This window comes from Mobula hypostoma, chromosome 7, assembly GCF_963921235.1.
Source record: "Mobula hypostoma chromosome 7, sMobHyp1.1, whole genome shotgun sequence".
In the NCBI taxonomy this organism is placed as follows: domain Eukaryota; kingdom Metazoa; phylum Chordata; class Chondrichthyes; order Myliobatiformes; family Myliobatidae; genus Mobula; species Mobula hypostoma.
Genome location: NC_086103.1, coordinates 55,277,914 through 55,302,254, shown reverse-complemented (window position 1 = coordinate 55,302,254; position 24,341 = coordinate 55,277,914). Strand labels below are relative to the sequence as shown.

Below are 24,341 nucleotides of genomic sequence, written 5' to 3'. Positions count from 1 at the left end.
CAATTATCATAACACTGCCCTTCTGACAAGCCTTTTCAATTTCCTGTTGTAATTTGTAGTCACATCACTGCAGCTGTTTGGAGGCCTATAAATAACTGCCATCAGGGTCCTTTTACCCCTGCGATTTCTTAGCTCAACCCATAAAGATTCTGCACCTTCCGATCCTATATCACCTCTTTCTAATGATTTAGTATCATTTCTTACAAAAAAAAGCCACGCCTCCCCCTTTGCCTACCTTCCTATCCTTCCGATACACCGTGTATCCTTGGACGTTCAGCTCCCAAATGTCTCAGCACGTGTTTTTTTTTAAAAAAAATCTGTAAAGTGAAGATGTGTTCAAAAATAATAATGAAAAGTGTCTGAATATCAAAAAATGTTATAAAGGGCAGTGAAGTTTAAAAAAACTAAATCAAATCAATATTTGGTGTGACCACCTTTTGCCTTTTAAAACAGTACTAATTCTCTTAGCTGCATAGTTGTGCAGTTTTGTAAGAGAATCAACTGGTAGGTTGTTTCAAGCATCCTGGAGACCTTGCCAGAGATTTTCTGCAGACTTTGGCTGTCTCTCCAGATAATCCCAGGCAGCCTCATTGTGATCAGGGCTCTGTGGAGGCTGTACCATCTGTTGCAGAACTTTGATCTTTTCACTGAAGATGGTACTTTATAAGCTTGGCTATGTGCTCGGGATCACTGTCCTGCTGCAGAATGAAGTTGGGACTGATCAGATGCCTCCCTGATGGTATTACCTGATGGATGAAAATCTGCTTGTACCTCTCAGCATTGAGGATTCTGTTAATTCTGACCAGGTCATCAACTGCATTTGCAAAAATGCAGATCTAAACTTGCAGGGAACCTCCTCCATGCTTCGTAGTTGGCTGCAGATACTTATCCATGCAGCACTCTCCTCTCTTCTATGGATAACGCAACATGCACAATGCTGGAGAACTCAGCAGGTCAGGCAGCATTTATGTAAGAAATAATCATGTTTTGGGCCGAGACCTTTCATCAGGACAGGTTTTCTACAGACAAACTGCCCCCTGTTTGAGCCAACATTTTCAAATTTTGACTTGTCAGTCCAGTGCACTTGCTGCGTTTAATCAGCACTCCAGTCCTTGTATTTTTGTGTGTAGGTGACTCCCTTGACTTTGTTTCCACTTCTGAAAAATGGCTTTTTGGCAGCAACTCTTCCATGAAGACCACTTCTGACAAGATTTCTTCAGACTATCAGGGGGTGTTCTTGGGGTCAAGTGGTTTCTGAGTTTAGAGCTGCTGAGCAGTGCCGGACATCTTCCGATTTGGAAGGGATGTCAGTTTGATATATATCTCTCATTTGCTGTACTTAGTTTCTGTAGCTGGCTATAGCATTTCTAGTCCACAACATTGCCTGTTTCTTTGTGCCTTTTCAGAGTTTGGACAGCATATCTTGAAACTCCTGTCTGCCATGAAATTTCTGCTTACTAAGCAGGATGACCACATTGGGTCTTGTTGTTAAGCTCACTTTTGCCATTGTGAAAGGATTGAGGGTTTGAAAGTTAAACTGTCACATCTGCCACACCCTCACCTTTTAATTTGGTTGTTCTTCACTCATTTTTGTTCCTTCTACACCCATTTCTGTTAAGTTGATCAGTTTAGTTCATTCTACTCATTATATCATTGATCATTAGTACCTGCTTGTTATCTTTGTTGAATCATGTACTAGGTTATATACATAGTAAAAGTAATCACATTTTTGAAAATTGTTCTGTATATTATATAATGTTACTAGAATAACTACTTGGTGGTTTATTGTAGATCCCTTTTTAATAATTTGTCCCCTCTTTTTGGGGTTGGTTTGTCATTCTAGCCTTCTACTTTCAAACTCCCTAAAAGTAAGACTTTTAAGGGCAGTGGGTATCTTCCCTTTGCCTGTGTGGAGCCTTCTCTCCTCCACCCCTCACATGCCTACTGATTTCTAAAAATGGTTGTTTTGTTTTCTGTGGAGGATGATGTTGAGAATTTTTTTTTTAATTTCCAAAGATAATTGTAGGAGCTACATATCTATTTTCTGTCTATTGTGTTTTGGGTATTTTTATTTGTTATGGTAACTTGTCTTGTGGGTTTGGGCATGGTAGAAGTAATGAGTGTAGTCATTACTACTTTGTGCCATTGGTTGGATGGAGTAGGGAATGGGTAATTTTTGTTGATTGCTAATTCCATCATTGCTACACTAGCTTTTAATTGCTACTTTTGATTTGTCTTTCTTGGCTTTATAATAAAGGATTGAATGTACTCTTTTTGACTTAGAATTCAGTTATTTGGAAGTGCGTCAGAGTTAATTCCCTTGCTCGGTCTCAGTGGTTTTGATTTGTTTTTCAAGTAACTGCTACAATGATGTTGGGCCAAAAGATTGAATGGTAACCATTCCTGCTTTGCAGTTGTTCTCCCAACTTGTTTAGTAAGATATTGCAGCATTTTGTTTTAATACAAATTTTCTACTAAAATATCTTGCATTTATGAAATTTTTGTATGCAGTTTGTATTACAAATGTACCATTATTGATCTCTAAAGGTTCACATGACAGTTCGAAAATCTGAGAAAACAAAATCCCCCAGGAAAGAGAATCTGATTATTCAACCTTGTACGAAACATCCTTTACAGAACAGGTACTATCTTCACAGCTGTGATTTTTTTTTTGCTGTAAAATTTGTTAATTGAAGAAAAATAAGTACAGACTATGATAGACTATGGATACTGAAATCTGGTGTTTAAAAAATAATAATAATTATAGACCAGTTAGCCTAGCCTCAGTGGTTTGGAAGATGTTGGAGTCAGTTGTTAGGGATGAGGTTATGGAGTACCGTCCTTGGTGACACAGGACAAGATGAGTCAAACGCAGCATAGTTTTCTTAAGGGAAAATCTTGCCTGACAAACCCATTGGAATTCTTTGAGGAGATTACAAGCTCGAAAGTTAAAGGGGATGCAGTGGATCTTGTATATTTGGACTTGCAGAAAATCTTTGACAAGGTGCCACAAGAGCCTGCTTATCAAGTTAAGAGTCTGTAGTATTACAGGATAGTTACTGGCATAGATAGAGCATTGGCTGATTGGTAGGTGGCAGTAAGTAGGAATAAAAGGATCCTTTTCTGGTTGGCTGCCAGTGACTAGTGTTGGATCTGCTTTTAATGCTTTATGTCAATGATTTAGATCATGGAATAGATGGCTTTGTTGCCAAGTTTGCAGATGATATGAAGATTTGAGGAAACAGGTAGGCTGCAGAGGACTTGGACACAGGAGAATGGGCAAGAAAGTGGCAAATACAATGTTGGAAAATGCATGGTCATGCACTTTGTTAGAAGAAATGTATAGACTATTTTCTAAATGGGGAGAAAATCCAAATATCTGAAATGCAAAGAGACTTGGGAATCCTTGTGCAGAACACTCTAAAGGTGAACTTGCAGGTTGAGTCGGTGGTGAGGAAGAGAAATGCAATGTTGGCAATCATTTCAAGAGGTCTGGAATACAAGAGCAAGAATGTGATGCTGAGGCTTTATAAGGCACTGGTGAGCTCTCGCCTTGAGTATTATGAACAGTTTTGGGCCCCTCATCTGAGAAAAGATGTGCTGGCATTGGAGAGGGTTTAGAGGAAGTTCAAAAGGATGATTCTAAGAATGAAAGGGTTATCAAAGGAACATTTAATTGCTCTGGGTTTGTACTTGCTGGAATTTAGAAGGATGAGGGATGCCCATTTAAACGGATGCAGAGAAATTTCTTTACCTAGGGAGTGGTGAATTTGTGGAATTATTACCACAGATAGCTGTGGAGGCTAGGTCATTGGGTACATTTAAGGCAGAGCTTGATAGATTCTTGATTGGACACGACTCTAAAGGTTACAGGGAGAAGGCCAGGGAGTGGGGCTAAGGAGGAGGGAGAAAAGGATCATGCATGATTGAATGGTGGAGCAGACTCGATGGGCCAGATGGCCTAATTCTACTCCTACGTGTTATGGTAAATCCAGTCCAGGTGAAGGGTCTTGACCTGTAACATTGAATTTCCATTTCCCATCACAGATGCTGTCCAACTTACTAAGTTCCTACAGCAGTTCCTTTGTTAATTTTACATATTGGAAGAAATTAAGGTTTGATATTTGTTATTTTTACATATTGGAAGAAATTGAGGTTTGATATTTGTTATTTTTACATATTGGAAGAAAATAAAGTTTGATATTTGCCCCTATTTAAAAAAATATATAATATTTTACAACTGTTTGCTTCACTCTTTAAAATATGGACAATTGCTGAGTATAGTTGCACAACTGCAAGCAAGATTGAATATAAACTTGAGTAAAATATCATTCATTTGATTGCAGAATAAAATATCTCCTTGGCAGATACACAGGTTTTTCCACCTTTTAATCAAGCACATGTACACTTTGATTTTTTTGTATTTTATTGATGTTAATCAGAACAGTATTTTTAAATGTACTTTTGTTTATTTTGAATATATTGATAACTGTTTCTTTGAAAGCCAAATGCCATGTTAATTGGTGCATAGAAATGAATTCATTTGAATGAATATCTTCTTGACTGTCTTCATGGTCATTCTACCCTGCTAACAAGGGGTGGAGGTCCAAAATTTGGAAGTATATTTTAGATGTAGCCATACTTCAACAGACAAAATTTGCTGCTCTAGTAACTTTCCGAGAAATATCACTTACCATTCTAGGCTGTTGGCAGATGAAGTGCATGCATTGAAGTTTGATGTTGTTGGATACAAAGTTTTTATGATCCTGATTTTTGTTTTTGCCACAAAACACCTCATTGGCTTAGACAGGTTCAATGGATAGTTTTTCTCTACATGGAGAAAATAATTTTCATATGCTAATTGAGTTTTTCAGTTATTTAATCTTGACTGTGCTTATTTTATGATTAAACCAATATTTGTCCATTTACTGTAGCATTTTTGTTCACAGGATTTGATATCCCTATATTCTCCTCCATTGATTCTGCCTGCATTTCTTGCTGCTTGAATGCATCAGCTAGCACAATCAAAGGTCCCACCCACCCCGGACACTTCCTTCTCTCCCTCCCTTTGGGCAGAAGATACAAAACCTTGAAAGCATGAACACTAGGCTCAAGGTCTGCTATTGTACTAAGTTATAAGGCAATTGACTACTTCTCTAGAACAATAAGATGAGGTTTCTATCACAAAATCTACCTCATTGTGACTTTGCACCTTGCTATCCACCTGAGCAGCCCTTTCTCTGTACTGTAACCCTTTACTCTGCAGTGTTTTCCCTTGTACGACCTCAATGCACTGTAATGAATTGGTCTGTATGGATGGTATGCAAGACAGGTTTTTCCATTGTACCTCAGTACATCTAACAATAATAAACCAGTACACCATTTTAAGGAGATGGTATTTTATGGTGTTGCAACATAGTAAACTTTGCTTGTATTTGCATATTAATTTGCTTTTCAAAATGAGTTCAGTAGTATTAACTGGTTTATTTGTATTAGTTTTCTGCATATTTTGTGTTCTTATTCCAAATGCAGGTGGACACTCTGGTTTTTCAAAAATGATAAAAGCAAACCCTGGCAGGCAAATCTTCGTCTGGTTACTAAATTTGACACTGTGGAGGATTTTTGGGCGTATGTATTAATATTTTAAATAGAACAATATTTATAAAGTGGAAAATGTTTAATTAAAATTTTAAACTTTTGATATTGTGCTGCTACTCAGGCCAGCTACGGAGATGAAGCGTATCTGGATGCTGAATTAATTAAAGCAGCTTATCTTGTTGGCTAATATTACAGTACCTAATTTGATAGAATGAGACTAAACAGTGGATTCTTTTCTCCCTGGTAGTCTAAAAGGGTTGGGAGGGTGCAGTGATGGGTATATTCTATAGAAGGAAATGTATTAAGAGAAACAGAAACAGATGTGTTGATACTTACCTCATGATTGCTTTAATTGCATTTGTGGCCCTGCAGGCAATCACTTGTGCTGCTTGCAAAATTCATTAGTGCATGTACAATGAACGTTAAGAATAACAATAGGTTGGATTATGTTTTGGGTTGATTTTGAAATAGTTATTTGTTATTTCTGATTTGAATTCTGATAACATTTGACAATGGATATCAGATTGGGCATTTAAATCTCTTGCTCCATTTCCAGTGCAGCATTAAGCTTTAAGTGCAAGGAGAACATAACTAGTGGAAATTAATAACTTGTTCTGATATACTTTTGGGAGCATAATCAAAATTATTCCATTTGTTTTCCTGCTTGGTGCTAGTAGTTTCAAACAATACTAATTAATTTGAGTGCTTCATTTTTATTATAAATGCTTTGCAATCCTTTCCAGTAAGATACAGGTGGGCGGGGGGGAAGTTACTGAAAGTTGACTTGTATATGTAGAACAAAGGAACTGGTTATGTTCTTTCACAACTGGTATCAGATCTTCATAGATAATGTGTATTTTGCAATGCAAGTGTAGTGCTTTATTGCTAAACTGACCTATCCAACCTGCTACATCTGTGGCAATGCAGATTATTTCTAACTATATTGATAGTGGTTTATAAATTTTAGTATTCCAGTCAGTGAGCAAATTTTGGTTTGTCTAACTTGTGTTGATCTTTAGTGCATTTTAACAATGATTTTTCTACTCTTTGTATTTTAAAGACACATAAATAGTTTTTATCATCATTCCATATTATATTTTTCACACTCAGTATTTCTTTCGCTCAGATTACTTGAGGCACTTGGTAAGGACAAATTGTGTCTAACAGTGCTTTTCTACCTGATTGGCATTTGATTATATTTATTTTTACTTGCAGTGCATTAGTCTTCTGAGTTAAATGTTCAAATAAGGTTTGCTTCAGTTTTGAATTTGATTCCTTTCTTTCTATAATTTAATTTTTCTTCTATTTCTGTTTTAATAGATTATACAATCATATTCAGGTTGCCAGTAGGCTGACATCAGGTTGTGACTACTCACTCTTTAAGGTTTGTAAACGTTGATAACCTTAGTCCTGGTTCCAAAGGAAACTACATGGACTTGTGTAAATTGTATATTATTAGATACCTTAGTTACATTCATGAAGTATGTAGTTTAAAGTGCAGCATGGGGGAAATCTAAAAGTGAGTGGAAAGTAATTTGAATTGCTTTCGTCAAGTAGGGTTCTGCCTGAACATGTAAATAACTATCAACCAATATTCTATGATCTAAACAGATCAAGACTGCTTGTTTGAAAATTCGCTTGAACAAAGTTAATTTTTTGCTATTCCTCCCTTGCAAAATGATACCTGCTCTAAAGTAGTCAATTTCGCTATTGAAATTAGAAACCTTTTTGATTTTATTATGCAAAAGCTAGTTAGTCTGAGAATTAAACTTGAAATGTACACACATTGTAAGGGTAAGAAATAAAATTAAAAGTTCAAAGTAAATTTGTTATCTATGTGTGTATATATGTCACCATATACAACCCTGAGAATCATTTTCTTGTGGGCATACTCAATAAACCCAATAACAATAATAGAATCAATGAAAGACAACACCAATTGTGTTTTCAACCAGTGTGCAAAAGACGACAAACTGCAAGTACAAAAAAGAAATAATAATGAGCAATAATGTCAAACTTCTAATGAGGAGTCCTTGAAAGTGGGTCAATAAGTTGTGGGAACATTTCTGTAATGGGGCAAGTGAAGTTTACCCCATTTGGTTTTGGAACTTGAGAGCTAATAGCCGTTCCTGAACCTGGTGGTGTTCTGAGGTTCATGTAGCACCTTCCTGATGGCAGCATTGAGAAGGGCTTGTCCCAGCTGATGGACGTTCCTGATGGATGCTGCTTTCCTGTGACGGTTTTGTGTAAATATGTTGGGGAGGCTTGTGCTTGTGATGGACTTGGCTGTATCCACTACTTTTGTAGGATTTTCCATTCAAGGGCATTGGTGTTTCCACACCAGGCTGTGATGCAGCCAGTCAATATTCTCTACATATTTATAGAAGTTTATCAACATTTTAGATGTCATGCTGAATTTTTGCAAACTTGAAAAGGGTATAGAGGAGATTTACCAGGATGCTGCCTGGTTTAGAGAGTGCATTATGATCAGAGATTAAGGGAGTTAGGGCTTTACTCTTTGGAGAGAGGGAGGATGAGAGGAGACATGATAGAGGTATAAAAGATATTAAGAGGAATAGGTAGTGGATAGCTAGCACTTCTTCCCCAAGGTACCACTACTCAATACAAGAGGACATGGCTTTAAGGTAAGGGGTGGGAAGTTCAAGGGGAATATTAGAGGAAGGTTTTTTACTCAGTGGTTGGTGCATGGAATGCACTGCCTGAGTCAGTGGTGGAGGCAAATACACTAGTGAAGTTTAAGAGACTACTAGACAGGTATATGGAGGAATTTAAGGTGGGGGGTTACATGGGATGCAGGGTTTGCGGGTCGGCACAACATTGTGGGCCAAAGGGCCTGGACTGTGCTGTACTATTCTATGTTCAAACTCCTTGGGAAGTGGAGGTGCTGCTGTGCTTTCTTCATAATTTCATTTGCAATGTTCCCAGGACACTTAAATTTAAAGTTGCTGACCCTCTCCACCTCTGCTCCTCCAATGAGGACTGGCTCACAGACATCTGGTTTTCTCCTCCTGAGGTCAATTAGCTCCTTGGTCTTGCTGACATTGAGTAAAAGATTGTTATGGCACTACTCAGCCAGATTTTTCAATCTCCTTCCTAAATACTGATTGATCACCACCTCTGATTACGCCTACCATAGTGGTGTCATTAGCAAATTTGAGTATTTGTCCTTGGCCACACAGTCATAAGTGTAAAGTGAGGCAGGCAGCTAACAACACGGCCTTGTGGTGCACCTGTACTGATGGAACTCAGAATCTGGTTTATCATCACTGGCATCCATTGTGCAATTTGTTAACTTAGCAATAGCAATTCAATGCAATACCTGATAATACAGGAAGAAAAAAAAGTAAATCAATTACAGAAAGTATGTATGTATATTAAATAGCTTAAAAATAGTGCAAAAACAGAAATAATACATTAAAAAAAGTGAGTGTTTATGGGTTCAATGTCCATTTAGGAATTGGATGGCAGAGGGGAAGAAGCTGTTGCTGGATCGCTGAGTGTGCGCCGTCAGGCTACTGTATCCCCTTGACAGTAGCAATGAGAAGAGAGCATGCCTTGGGTGATGGGGGTCCTTAATAAAGGCTGTCTCCTTTCTTAGGCATTGCTCCTTGAAGATGTCTCAGATACTGTGGATGCTAGTACCCAAGATGGAGCTGACTAATTTACAAATTCCTGTAGCTTCTTTGGGTGCTTGTAGTAGCCACGCCTGCGTACCAGATGGTGATGTAGCCTGTTAGAATGCTCTCCATGGCACATCTGTAGAAGTTTGTGTTTTAGGTGACAAACAAATCTCTTCAAACTCCTAATGAGATGTAGCCACTGTCTTGACACTATAGCTGCATTGACATATTGGAACCAGATTAGATCCTCAGATCTCAACACACAGGAATTTGAAATTGCTCTATCTCTGCACTTCTGATTCCTTTTCATGCAAGACTCCCAGAAGGGAATGAGGCATGAGAGAGGAGCTTGTCCAGCTGGATTGGAGGAGAGTACTGGCAGGGATGATGGCAGAAGAGATGGCTGAAATTCACAATGTGCAGAATAGGTATGTCCTACAGAGGAAGTTCTCAAATGGCAGGGGTAGGCAACCATGGCTGACAAAGTTAAGGACTGTATAAAAGTAAAGGAAAGGACGTAAGGTAGCAAAAGTGAATGAGAAGTTGGATGACTGGGAAGTATTTAAATTCCAACAAAAGGCAAATAGGAAACTTATAAGAAGGGAAGAGATGAAATATGAGGGCAGTCTAGCCATTAAAGCAGGATACCAGAAGTTTTTTTTCAGCTATATAAAGAGTAAAAGGGAGGTTCGAGTTGATGTGGGACCACAGGAAAATGATTCTGGTCGGGTAGTAATAGGGGATAAAGAAGTGGCAGATACCCTTAATGGGTGCTTTGCATCGGTCTTCATTGTGGAATACACTAGCAGTGTGCCAGAGGTTCGTGGGTGTCAGGGGCAGGAGTGAGTGCCATTGCTATTACAAAGGGAAAAAAATGCAAGGCAAGCTGAAAGGTCTTAGGGCAGGTAAGTCAACTGGGCCAGATGGACTACACTGCAGAGTCCTGAGACATATTGCTGAAGAGATAACAGATGTATTGATCATGATCTTTCAAGAATCACTTGATTCTAGCATAGAGGATTGGAACATTGCAAATGTCACTCCACTCTTTAAGAAGGGAGGAAGGCAAAAAGGAAGGAAATTATAGGCCAGTTAGCCAAACCTCAGAGGTTGGGAAAGTGTTGGAGTCTATTATTAAAATGAGGTTTCAAGGTACTTGGAAACTAATGATAAAATAAGTCAAAGTCAGCATGGTGTCTGTAAAGGGAAATCTTGCCTGTCAAATCTGTTAGAGATCCTTGAAGTAACAAGCAGGGTGGACAAAGGAGAGGCATTCGATGTCATTTACTTGGATTTTCAGAAGGCGTTTGATAAGGTGCCACACATGAGACTGTTTAACAACATAAAAATCCTATGACATTACAGAAAAGATACTGGCATGGATAGCAGAATGGCTGACAGGCAGGAGGCAGCGAGTGGCTTCTTCTGGTTGGCTGCCAGTAACTAGTGGTGTTCCTCAGGGGTCACTATTGGGATCGCTGCTTTTCACATTGTCAGTGATATGGATAATGGAATTGATGGTTTTGTGGCAAAGTTTGCAGATGATGTGAAGATAAGTAGGGGGTAGGTAGTGATAAGGAAGCAATGTAATTGCAGTAGGACTTGGACAAATTGGAATGGGCAAAGAAGTGGCAGATAGAATACAGTGTTGGGAAATAAATGATGCATTTTGGTAAAAGGAACAATAGTGCAGACTGTTATCTAAATGGGAAGAAGGTTCAAATATCAGAGGTGCAGAGGGACTTGGGCATCTTCATGCAAGACCCCCGGAAGATGAATTTACAAGGTGTGTGTCTGTGAGTTTGTGTGTGTGTGGAAAATGCAATGTTAGCATTTATTTAAAGGGGAATAGAATTTCAAAGCAAGGAGATGATGCTGAGTCTTCATAAGACACTAGCCTGGCTGCACTTGGAATATTGTCAACTGTTTTGAGCACCATATCTCAAAGGATGTGTTCTCATTGAAGAGAGTCCAGAGGAAGTTCATGAGGATTATTCTGGAAATGAAGGGGTTAACATGAGTATTTGGCAGTGTTGGGCCTAAATTCAGCAGAATTTAGAAGAATGTGGAAGGATCTCACTGATACCTACCAAATTTTGAAAGGGCTAGATATACAATGTGGAGAGGATGTTTCCTCTGGTGGGAGTATCAAGAACTAGAGGGCACAACCTCAAAATTGAGGGGCAGCCCTTTAGAACAAAGTTAAGGAGGATTTTTTTTTTAAATCAGCGTATAGTAAATCTGTAGAATGCTCTGCCACAGACTATGGTGGAGCTCAAGTTGGTGTGTGTATTTAAGGCAGAAGTTGGTCATTTCCTAATCAGTCTGGGCATCAAAAGATATAGCAGGCAGGTGTGTGGGGTTGAATGGGATCCTGGATCAGCCATGATGGAATGGGGGAGCAAACTTGATTGACTGAATGGCATTTTTCTGCTGTTTTATGGTCTTGTATATGAGCCCAGTCAGTTCCATGAGGAAATTGAGAATTCAATTGAACAAGGGGGTATTGAGGTTAAGGTCTTGGAGCTTATTAGTTTTGAGAGCATGATGTTGTTGACTACTGAGCTGCAGTCGATAAGGAGCATCCTGATCTATGCACCTTTACAGTCTGTGCTTCTGTGTTGACTGATGAGCCAATGGGATGGCATCTGCTGTGGACCTGTTGCTCTGGTAGGCAAATTGGAGCTGATCCAAATGGCTTCTCTGGCAGTAGTCAATGTGTTTCATCACCTACCTCACAAAACACTTCATCATTGTGGATGTAAGTGCTACTGGATGATGGTCATTGAAGCAGATCATGACTTTCTTCTGAGGCACCGGTATCTTTGAAGCCTGCTTGAAGCAGGTGTGTACCTCAGACTGCTGAAGTAGGAGGTTAAAGATCTCAGTGAACACTGCAACCAGTTGATCAGCACAGTTAATTGGTACTTGGCCAGGTCCTCCGTCTGGGTTGGATGCTTTTCATGGGTTCATCCTACTGAAGACTTGCACATTGGTGTCAGAGACTGAAATCACAGGATCATCAGGGGCTCTGGGAATTTCTGATGGTTCCTCCATGTTTTTGTGGTCAAAATGTGTGTGTAGAAGGCATTGAGCACATTTGGAAGCAAAGCCCTCCTGTCGTCTATGTTACTTGATTTTTTTTCTTTTTTTTTTAAAACCTTGTAAGAAGTGAGAACATTCAAACCCTGCCACAAATGTCAAGCATCCTTTGTTGATTAAAGTATAGTCTGGAATTGCCATTTTGCCCGTGAGGTGACTTTCTGGAGATTGTACCTGGACCTCTTGTAACTTGCTTGCTAGACTTGAATGCTTCTGAATGCCCTCAGCAGATTGTGGATCTCATGGTGCATCTGGAGTTCTGATTAGAGAAGACTCTGATTTTGTGGGGAAACAACTGCATACAACTGTGTTCATAAAATCCGTGACAACCATGCTGTACTCATTCAGATCCACAGATGAGTCCTTGTGCACGACCCAGTCCACTGACTCAAAGCAATCCCGTAGCTGCTCCTCTGCCTCCCGTGACCACTGCTTTGTTGTCCTAATCTCTGGAGCTTTGCTCTTTCTCCTGTGCCTGTATGCAGGTAGGAGGAGGACAGCCAAGTGATCAGATATACTGAAATGTGGTCTGGTTATGATATGGTAGGCATTCCTTACCTTAATATAACAGTGCTGTACTGTTTTGAGACCTCTAGTGCTACAGGTTATATGCTGATGGTAATTGGGCAGGGTTTTCTTCAAACAGGCCAGTTGAAGTCCCTGACTACGATTTGAACTGCATTGGGATGGGCTGTTTCTTGTTTGGTGACGGCATTATGCAATATTTCAAGTGCATGATTATAGTTGGCCACTGGTGCAGTCAGGATTATGAAAGTAGGTAAATGTATTTTTGGCTTAATATCAGCATCCTAATTTTCATTCAGAAGAGGAAATCTACAAATTGCAGAGAATTTAAGATCTGAATCTTGGAACTGACCTTACTGATTTTTTTTAACTTTTTGATTTTTGTACCCTGTAGGATGGTATTGAACCCATGTGGGAGGACAGCAAAAACAAATGTGGTGGAAGGTGGTTAATTACTCTGTCAAAACAGCAAAGGATGCTGGAACTAGATCAATTCTGGCTTGAAACAGTGAGTTAAACCTGTATCTTGTTAATTTATTTTTGAGCAGTGCACATCTATTTCCCTTTAAACACTACTTTTTTTGTCTAGGATCTCCTATAATCATTTCATTAAAAGAAAAAATGACAGCATCCCTTGTTTAACTTCTATTAATTTTCCTCTTGCATTGTGCTATGAGTTGATGTATCTGAATTTGAAATATTTGTGGAAAGTTCCTCAAAGTAGAGGTACTTTTATGACAACTTGGTGCACTTGTGACGGTAAAGACCCTTTCATTATTAGAAATTGTCTGTCCCCAAGTCAAAGTTGTAGTTTTAAGCTGTGCTTCAAGGATTTGATCTAAAAAATCTTGACCCTTGGCCTGTACAGTACCATATTGAAGAGGTTCAGGACTGTTCCCAGTACAGTCATAAAGCAACCAAAGTAGCTCCTTTCCTGAGTGGCTATGAGATCCATTGTAACATTTCAAAAAGCAGGGAAGTTATTCCTAGCCACTTTTTTTTTTTCTGATGCCTGTCTACTCTATCATAGTTATTTGATCATAGTCGTCTGTTTTTTGGGAAATTGCTGTGGACAAATTAGTTGTCTTGTTTCATACTAGTCTGCTTAATTGTAAAGTGCTTTGATATTCTAAGACCAATTAGATTTTTAAAAACTCACATTTTAATTGTTGGATTGAATTAAAATTTTCTTCCAATCTTTAAAGAGATGCTGTTATTCAGTGAGATATGCACTCAACCCTTTCAAAGTACAAACAAATTCAATAAATCTTTTGTATTTAATATTTTGCTAGTTGTTGTGCCTTATTGGAGAAGCTTTTGATGAATATAGCAACGATGTTTGTGGTGCTGTAATTAATGTTCGAGCAAAAGGAGATAAAGTAGCAATCTGGACCTGTGACACTGAAAATGAAGCAGCTGTTTTGCATATAGGGTAAGTTGATGTTTGGCTATTCACTTAAAACCTGAGCAATGGAAGGTTTGTCAGCTGTTTTGCCTTATTAATGCTCAAATCTGAATTATTTAGTTCTTTTTCCATGTCAATTTTACCCTGTTATGTTATAATTGATATGCTATCTCCTCTTCAATTAATGGGTTTTGCTTGAAGATACAGTTAATAGCCCTTTTATTTCACTCTCTTGCTATAAGGTAGTGTAACTATTTTAAACACTTGAATTGGTTTTATTTTGGATAGCTTCATCTTGATTCTTGCTAGGAAAACACTGTCAAATTGTATTTCATGATGCACAAATAAAGGGTTAAAGGTTCTGATGAAGGGTCTTGGATGCTACCTCACCTGTTGAGATTTTTCACATTTCATATTTATTTCCAGCATCTTCAGCTCTTCTGATTTTCAATCATTGGACTAAATGAACTTTAGTGCAAACCAATTTGAGAACTAAATTTGGAATTAATTTTGTTATAATTTTAATGGTTGCCAAATTTACAAAGCCCCCTTTTAATCTATTTCCTGTGTTTTTAATTGTGAAGCTTTAGAGGACCCAAACAATCTGTTCAAACAAATTTCAACCAGGTATTTCCAGTTTAAGTTGGTGCAGGTGAAGCACAGTGACGACTTGCTGGCAGCAAACAAAACTACTTTATTAATCACTTTTTTTCTTTCTTGAAAATTATCACTGCATTCAATAGCCTGTAACTTCCTTTTCAGAGCTGATGTTTTGAACCGCCTATACAACCCTACGCTTTTGCAGTGTGAACTGAGTTTCAAAGGTGCAGGATGGTTGTGGCGTGTACCTGCTGAATTGAGGTGGCAGGGCCTGGGGTCAGAGAGCAGGGAGTGAGCCGATGCATGGTCATTCCTGTAGCAGACTTGGAAGTGATTCAAGGTGGCAGAGCCAGGTCCAAAAGCAAAGAGCGCCCCACTGTTTGACCGATTTGGCATCATGCCAGATTGAAATAGCCAGGTTGTTGGGGCCAGAGAAGAGGGATGGGCTTATGTTCAGCTTGTTGTTTGTGTGGTTTACTCATCTCTGTGCTCAGCTAAGGCTTTGGCCTACAACTAATGGTCTGGAATGGCTGTAACTGGCTTTGTGGCTGTGAACTCACTTTCATGAGCTTCGGTTCTGAATGTTTGCTTTTATTGTTTACACTTTTTTCTGCACATTGGGTATTTGGTTGCTTTTTTAAAATGAGTTCTATTGGGTTCCTTTGTTTTGTGGCTGCCTGTTAAGAGATGAATATCAAGGTAGTATATAGCACATACTTTGATTATATGCTTTGAACCTTTCATTCAACTGGCATACAATATCATGTCAATCAGAATTGTATGGTGTCTCTTGCCATCTTTTTCTTTGATTCTTCATCTTTTTCAGATGCCATATTCCCTATTCGTATCAATTTGTTTTCCTTGTTCTTCCATTTGATTTTTGGAGGATTTATTATTCTATATTTCTTAAGGAAAACAAAAATTAGTGCTCCTCAAGATGTTTCTTCACGTGAACAAAAGCTGATTCTTTCGCACTCCAAATCATGAAAAATTTAATAGCTTGAGGACAAAGCTTAATATTTCCACTAATTAGGACAGTATAAATTTGCTTGTAACTTTAATTTTCCTGCATGAGCTGAATTTGTATTCCTACAACTCAATGTTTTTAATATAGTGTGTATCACAAACAATGCAGAGCTACCTCACTTATACTATTTTGCTGTATGGTTATAAGTATTAAACATACTGAATCAGCAATTTAAATTTTGCAATTACCTATATAATATTTTAAATATCAGTAAAAAGCAAACTTTAGCACTAATGTATCAAATGCAGAAGAGCCTGAAACTACTGCATAAGAATAAAAAAAAAGAAAAAATCGGCCTTGACAGCAATACAGGAAAGACAATTGTTTGGAATTCAGGCAAAATATTTTCACTTTATTTTAAAAAAGTTAACATTTTTGTATGCCAATCCATCCCGAGATGTTGCATGAGCATTGAAGTGAAATTTTAACTCCAGGTCACATGAAATGTGAATTAAGGGACTGAAATCATGGACCAAATATGATGGTAATAGTTTGGTGTGAAATTCCATACTGTACCTTGGTGCCAAGGTGGTTGAAAGCATGGCTATCAATAGCAGAACAACATCTTTCAAAATTTGTAACTTAATTGGCTGAATATTTAGATGCATTTTTAATTGGACCATGAATATAAAATACAGAACCCTGGGATACTACATTTGTTTGAAATAATATAATAGAATTTACTTGTTTAAAAAAAATTTGTTTTTTCTCTTGTACAGAAAAATCTACAAGGAAAGACTTGGCCTTCCTGTTAAGGTTGTGATTGGATATCAAGCACATGCAGATACAGCTACCAAGAGTGGAGTGGGAGTTAAAAACAAATTCATTGTGTGAAAATCTTTAATAGTAAAACTAAAAGTTTCATATAAATTTTGGGAGTACTTAATCAGTATTTAGACATAGACTAAATTAAACAGTATTAAAACCATAGCTGTTGCTGTCTGGATTTGACAAAGCAATTGGTTTATACTCAACTGTATGGCTTTTACTTATCACATTGGACAACACATGAATGCTACAAATTATTTTTGTTTAAATTATGGGATTTTGAATTTTCTTTCTTTCAAATATAGTTAATGTTAAAGCAACAAAGTCTGCAAATAGTCTTGGGTGTGTAATTATATTTTACTTGCAGTTTCTACTATTCCTCAAATACTGAGGGTAATGGAAAATGATCCTTTACATTATAATATAACAGGTATGCCAATTACTTTTGTACATTTGCTATAATTAAGAATGAATAATTATAAGAGTTTGAATCACTTTCAATATAGTATCTAAATTTAGCATGCTGTTCAAAGATGTAAACTTGTTTGAAATAAAGCATTATTTCAGATTTTGCTTCCTTGTGTTAATTTTAAACCAGCTTTAAGGATATGAATGCATTTGAGAGGGTGCAGGGGAGATTCACCCATAAGCCGCACTCACAACACACTGGAGGAACTCAGCAGGTCAGACAGCATCTGTGGAAATGATCAGTCAACATTTCAGGCTGGAACCCTTTGTCAGGACTGTAGAGGGAAGGGGCAGAGGCCCTCTAAAGAAGGTCTGGGGAGGGTGGGAAGGAGAAGGCTGGAAGGTTCCAGGTGAAAAATCAGTAAGGGGAAAGATGTGGGGGTGGGGGAGGGGAAGCAGAGAGGGGATAGGCAGGAAAGGTGAAGAAGGAAAAGCGGAAAGCACAATGGGTAGTAGAAGGAGGCGGAACCATAGGGAGGGTTGTGCTTTCCCCTTTTCCTTCATCTTTCCAGCCTCGCCTCTCCCCTCCCCAACTCTTTATCTTTCCCCTTACTTGATTTATACCTGGAACCTTCTAGCCTTCTCCTGTCCACCCTCCCCCACCTTCTTTATAGAGTCTCTGCCCCTTCCCTCTTCAGTCCTGATGAAGGGTTCCGGCCGAAACGTTGACTGATCATTTCCACTGATGCTGCCCGACCTGAGTTCCTCCAGTGTGTTGAGTGTTGCTTTGACCCCAGCATCTGCAGAGTATTTTGTGTTCACCCATAAACCACATGGTATGGAGTCTATCTTCTATGAAGAGAAATTGCATAGATTGCTGGATTTGATTTCCTTTGAGTTGGGGGAAGTGGAATATAAGAAGAAAATCTTGAGGCTTGTGTGAAATGTGAGGAAGAACCTTCACTCTGATTGTAGTTGGAATCTGGAATACACTGCCCAAGTGGATGATGACAGGTACTATCTCTATTTTAAGAACTTGAGTCACTGAGGCATGGAAAACTATGGACCAACTGCTGATGTGGGATAAGTCTAGATTGATATGTGATGACGGGCATGTACATGTCTGTTTCTATGCTGTATAATCTGTGCTTCCAATGTATTATTTTTTTGTATATGTATTTTTCTTGTTCTTGATTTAACCAAAAGCTTTGCTAATGTTTGGAGGGTTGCTTTGTGCTTTAATGTGAAAATAAAAGGTAATTGGATTTAAAGTTTTGTTCAAAGCAACTATGTCAAAATGATCTGTATATTTCTTAAAACCAAAACCATGTTGTGGACACTAGATTTCTAACATTAACATGTGCCATTGCAGTTGAATTTATAATATCATTTGACTAGTCTCTGAAAGCTAAGAGTAATGATGCATGATCTCTTTGGAATTCTGGAAACAAACTGGTGTAGATTTGATCATATCTAGCCTTGATCTGATCTCCAAAGTGATTCGAAAAGTGCAATTGGGATTCCATCAGTTAAGCTATATATGGTCTCAGCCAATAAGATCTTGCACCATATCTCTACTAACTTTTACCAGCCTTAGCTTATCTTTTTGGCTTTTTTTTTTGGTTTTGAGGTGCTATTACTACTTTATTGTGGGTAAATTCCACATTACAATCACTTGCCTGAAAGGATAAACTGAAAATTTTAGCTCTCAATCCTGAACTCTCCTACTTTCAATTACTTCCTCCACCTGCTTATCTTAAATTTTAAAAAAATTATTAAACAAGCTTGATCTTCTTATAACAGCCTACATCTCTGTTCTTTGCTTCTTCCAGTAACAACCCTTTTACCCAGTATATTATGTACTCTGGCATTTCATACCAGATGTTGCTTGGTTAATGAAAATCATTTAATAGCCTTAATCTGCCTCTGAGCTGTTAAAGCCCTTATTTTGGAGCTGTAGTTAGTGTGTTATTGATGAGAATTCTAATTTTTGATGTAGTAATGTATTTCTTTATTCGGTTAATTTTTCTCAGAGAACATACAGGTGATTTATGTCAGAGTACACTTATTATCAAAATGTTTGTCGAACACAACTGAGATTTGTCCTCCTGCAGGCAGTCACAAAACAAACACTATGGAACCTGTTCAAAGAAAAACATCAAACACCCAGAAAAGAACTAACTACACAATGGCAGAAAGCGAGTGAACAACAAAAAGAATATGAACATCAAACCAAGAGTCCAGGAGCATTCAATCTAGTTCAGTTCAGCTCCGCTCTTAGAGCCAACTGCAGCCTGCAGATTGCAGCCTTCACTGAAATGCCCCAGTCCACATTGATCAAACCACTCAAAAACAAAGTACCCAGAAACATGGAATATGAACTTCAAAGTCCCCAAAAACAAGTCCACAGCTGGGAGCAGCGTTGTTCAATCCTGGCAATGTGGATCCCAACACTCCTGCACTTTCCTCCTACAGCAGCTAGTGAGAGGAAGAGGAGACAAATGCAGGCAGATGGTGCTGAACTTCTATCTGCCCTCCACTCTTGTCTTTGTCAACTTCAACCTTGCTCATCTCAAGTGGAGAGAAGCAAAGGAGTCGATCATCCTTCCAAGGGAGGAGTTGTAAAGTTTGATGGCCACAGGCAGGAATGACTTCCTATGACGCTCTGTGTTGCATCTCGGTATAATGAGTCTCTGGCTGAATGTACTCCTGTGCCCAACCAGTACATTATGTAGTGGTTGGGAGACCTTGTCCAAGATGGCATGCAACTTGGACAGCATCCTCTTTCCAGACACCACTGTGAGAGAGTCCAGTTCCACCCCTACAACATCACTGGCCTTACGAATGAGTTTGTTGATTCTGTTGGTGTCTGCTACCCTCAGCCTGCTGCCCAGCACACAACAGCAAACATGATAGCACTGGCCACCACAGACTCGTAGAACATCCTCAGCATCGTCCAGCAGATGTTAAAGGAGCTCAGTCTCCTCAAGGAATAGAGATGGATCTGACCCTTCTTGTAGACAGCCTCAGTGTTCTTTGACCAGTCCAGTTTATTGTCAATTTGTATCCCTAGGTATTTGTAATCCTCCACCATGTCCACACTGACCCCCGGCTGGAAAAAGGGTTCACCGGTACCTTAGCTCTCCTCAGGTCTACCACCAGCTCCTTAGTATTTTTCACATTAAGCTGCAGATAATTCTGCTCACACCATGTGACAAAATTTCCTACCGTAGCCCTGTACTGAGCCTCATCTCCCTTGCTGATGCATCCAACTATGGCAGAGTCATTCGAAAACTTCTGAAGATGACAAGACTCTGTGCAGTAGTTGAAGTCCGAGGTGTAAATGGTGAAGAGAAAGGGAGACAAGATAGTACCCTGTGGAGCCCCAAAGCTGCTGATCACTCTGTCGGCCACACGGTGTTGCAAGCACACGTACTGAGGTCTGCCAGTCAGGTAATCAAGAATCCATGATACCAGGGAAGCATCCACCTGCATCGCTGTCAGCTTCTCCCCCAGCAGAGCAGGGCGGATGGTGTTGAACGCACTGGAGAAGTCAAAAAACATGACCTTCACAGTGCTCGCTGGCTTGTCCAGGTGGGTGTAGACACGTTTCAGCAGGTAGACGATGGCATCCTCAACTCCTAGTCGGGGCTGGTAGACGAACTGGAGGGGATCTAACTGTGGCCTGACCATAGGCCGGAGCAGCTCCAGTACAAGTCTCTCCAGGGGCTTCATGATGTGGGAGGTCAATGCCACCGGTCTGTAGTCATTGAGGCCGCTGGGGTGCAGTGTCTTCGGCACAGGGACAAGGCAGGACATCTTCTACAGCACAGGAACCCTTCGGAGCCTCAGGCTCAGGTTGAATACATGGCGAAGTACTCCACATAGCTGAGGGACACAGGCTTTGAGCACCCTGGTACTGACACCATCCGGTCCTGCAGCCTTGCTTGGGTTGAGACGTTTCAGCTGTCTTCTCACCTGTTCAACCGTGAAGCCCACCGTGGTGGTTTCATGTGGGGGAGGGGTATAGTCATGAGAGCAGGGTGGGGGACTGTGAGGAGGGGTAGGAGGGGAAAGTGAATATGTGTTGGTTGGGGGCCGACAACAGATGGCTCGTGGGGGAAGGGCAGGGGTCACAATGTCAAATCTGTTAAAGAACAGGTTAAATTCGTTGGCCCTGTCCACACTGCCTTTAGCTCCTCTGTTGCTAGTTTGCCGAACCCAGTGATGGTCCTCATCCCCCTCAAGAATTGATATTGAGCCACTGGAAAATGATGTTATAGAGTTGTGATGGGAGACAAGAAAATGAGAATGAACCAAGTAAGTATTTGCATCAGTCTTCACTGTCCTGAGTCCCAAGTCACCTTTGACCTGCTTGAGCTGTGATTTGAGCTTCTTTAATGGTTTGTTGATGGTATTAATCTGATATTTCTTCAGGATTCTGGTGATCCTTCTAGAAACCATGGAAACATAGGGAAGATGGGCAGTAGTGACAGATTCAAGATGGCTGGCATTTACTTGATTCCCTGTGACTGCAGAGCAGCATATAATGGCCTGACAGGGTGCACAGAGGAAACCTGTATCAAGGAGCACAGGAGGTGTATATGTTTGGATTTCCCAGAGAAATTGGCGGTAGTAGAACATTGCATTCGCAATGGATATAAGATTGACTTTAACGGTAGAACTACTGTGCTATGTCAATGGTTTTTGGGACTGCCTGGTGAAGAAAGCCATTGAAATAAAACTATAGAGAAAAAGAATTTTAAAGACAAAGGTCTTGCTCTGAGTGAGAATGGAATTTGGTTGTAAACAAAGTGGGAGAGTGGAAAACTGATTGGTTAGTCCTCATCCAATCAGGAGGGATTGATTGGGGGGGGGTGTAAATACCACCAGACTAGACATGCCCAGGCATAATCCCTGAAGAAGATGGCAGAGTTTGTGATCAAAACATTAGTTAAAATCAATACTGGTAGCTGGCTGGAAGCTGGAGAATTTTATTTGTACATGTCTAGGGAATTGGGCCTTCTCTAAGCGAAGTAATAATATGCAACTTCACCCTACTTCTCTGCTCTTTCCCTATGGTCTTGCAGTTCATTTCTTTTCAAATGCTTATCTAGCTTTCTTTTAATATAATTGAATCTGCCGCCTTTGTATTTACAAAATTGTTTATGCAGTTCACTCTACTCAAAGGTTTTTCTTCCTTCTGCTCTTTTCTTTTGCCAATTACCTCTATTCTTGATCCTGTGGTTGTCGTGGCTATCCCTTGAGGTCAACGGTGATGGTCTTCATTCTGCTGATCTACTTATGGGCTCTCAAGTGGCTTATGAGTCCAATCTTGGCTTTGAAAGTTCCTCCACATTCAGGACAGGTAGTTCTAGATGGCAGCTAGGGCTTTGGTTGTTGCTGCCTCTTTCCATTTTCTTCTCTTCTAATTCTGCACATCTGTTGGCTTCGAAAGTTGCTGTTCCTTCTTGGACGATGGCTTGCCAGAGTTTCCTGTCCTTGGCATTGGTTTCCCAATTGTTGATGTCAATGTTACATTTCTTCATTTTGCCTTTTAAGATGTCTTTGAATCTCTTCTGTTGTCTGCCTCTTTTACGTTTGCCTTCTTTAAGCTGGGAGTAGAAGATTTGTTTCGGCAGACGTTCGTCTTTCATTTGAGCAACATGACCGCTCCATTTTAGTTGGTTCTTGATGATGTAGACTTCAATGCTTGTTGTTTTTGCTTCATTTAGCACGCTGACGCTGGTTCTTCTATCTTCCCAGCTGATATTTAAGGTGTTTCGAAGACAGCGTTGATGGAACTTTTCAAGTGCCGTCAGACGCCTCCACCAAGTTTGATAAATCAAGCAGACACGTCGAAAATGGGGATTACATTGTGTTACTTTAGGTAGGAAGAAACAGAAAAGGGTACTATAAAAGAGATCTTTGAACTTAAATGGAATTTTAATTTCATTGAAAGTATCAGGGCAAGTTGAGAAAGTAGTTTGAAAAGACATATAGGATCTTGGTCAATCCAAATCCAGCCAAGGAGCAAAGAGGTTGTAATAAAAAGTGGTTCACATTGCAAGGAATCCAAAGTTGATGCATATTTTTTTTCAATCTGGGCAACACGTTTTAGAAAAGAGGTCAAGTTATCGGAAGGGATGCAGTAGAGATTTGAAAAAGCAATACCTGGTATTCCTTAAATTTGACACAAATTCACTAGTGTATCTGCAAAGTAAATTTATTACCAAAGTATCTACATTACCATATACTACATGAGATTCACCTTCCAGGTATTTACAGGAAAAAGTATACTAAAATTTACAAACTATACATAAAGAGGAACAAACACTGAAAACATGACTTGCAAAGAGTCCTTGAAAGCTGTAGCAGTTTAAAAAAAAGAACAGGAAAGATCCTGGAGGAACTGAAAGAGGTGTGAGTGAAGAGATAAGGCAAACTATTCCCATTGGTGGAGGAATAATACAGTTCCAATATCTGATGTTCCTCCATGGCTCTTTACAATGCATACAGTAGATAAAAACCTGCAACAACTTTTAAAAAAAGAAGTCTAACTATGGAATCAAACAGATAATACAAGAATATATAGTCTCGCATTTTAGAAATGAACTTGAAATATTTACGAATGGGTCAAACGACCCTAGATCTGGCCACACAGGTACTGCAGTCTACATTCCACAGTGCAAAACTAGTATCAGGAAAAGAATATCAAACCATTTATTAGTGTATGCAACAGAATTAATGGCAATATTGGGTGTATTATCTTGGATAGAAGAAAATAATATCAAAAAGGCTGTAATCTGTTCAGTTTATCTGCATTAACCTCGATCAAATCAAGAAAATCAGGAAGTAGACAGGATATTTTATTGGAGATTTTATGCAAGTTGTATACACTGACCAAAAATGGGGTAGAAGTAAGCTTTCTTTGGGTTCCTGCTCATTGTGGAGGGTAATGAAAAGGTGGATAGTATTACAATCGCTCAAATCGTCTGTAATAGACGTCCAGATCCCTCATAGCAAAGCGGAAGTCAAGAGCATTATTAAAACACGTATTGAGGAGACATGGTAGAAACATTGGGATGAGAGTGAAACAGGGAGACAACTGTACAAAATACAGAGGCAAGTCAGATACAAAAGATTGTCAAGTGGATATAGAAAGACAACTGATCATCAGTCGTTTTAGAATTGGATACACTAATCTTAATACACATTACACAAAATAGAGAAACATCCAACTGGGTTGTGTGAATACTGTAATCAA

General features: G+C 39.3%; 1 protein-coding gene across 3 annotated transcripts in view; it reads left to right on the top strand.

The window, feature by feature from the left end:
- LOC134348916 (eukaryotic translation initiation factor 4E-1A-like) overlaps positions 1 to 17,297 on the top strand; it is a 28,247-nt gene extending 10,950 nt beyond the window's left edge. For all 3 annotated transcript variants that reach the window (XM_063052716.1, XM_063052717.1, XM_063052718.1), the window contains exons 2-7: positions 2,548 to 2,642; positions 5,533 to 5,628; positions 6,919 to 6,982; positions 13,261 to 13,374; positions 14,159 to 14,298; positions 16,618 to 17,297. In XM_063052716.1, coding sequence (XP_062908786.1) covers positions 2,548 to 2,642; positions 5,533 to 5,628; positions 6,919 to 6,982; positions 13,261 to 13,374; positions 14,159 to 14,298; positions 16,618 to 16,732 — 624 coding nt within the window. In that variant the 3' untranslated portion in view covers positions 16,733 to 17,297. The remainder of the gene's footprint in view (positions 1 to 2,547; positions 2,643 to 5,532; positions 5,629 to 6,918; positions 6,983 to 13,260; positions 13,375 to 14,158; positions 14,299 to 16,617) is intronic.
- The last annotated feature ends 7,044 nt before the right edge of the window (positions 17,298 to 24,341 follow it).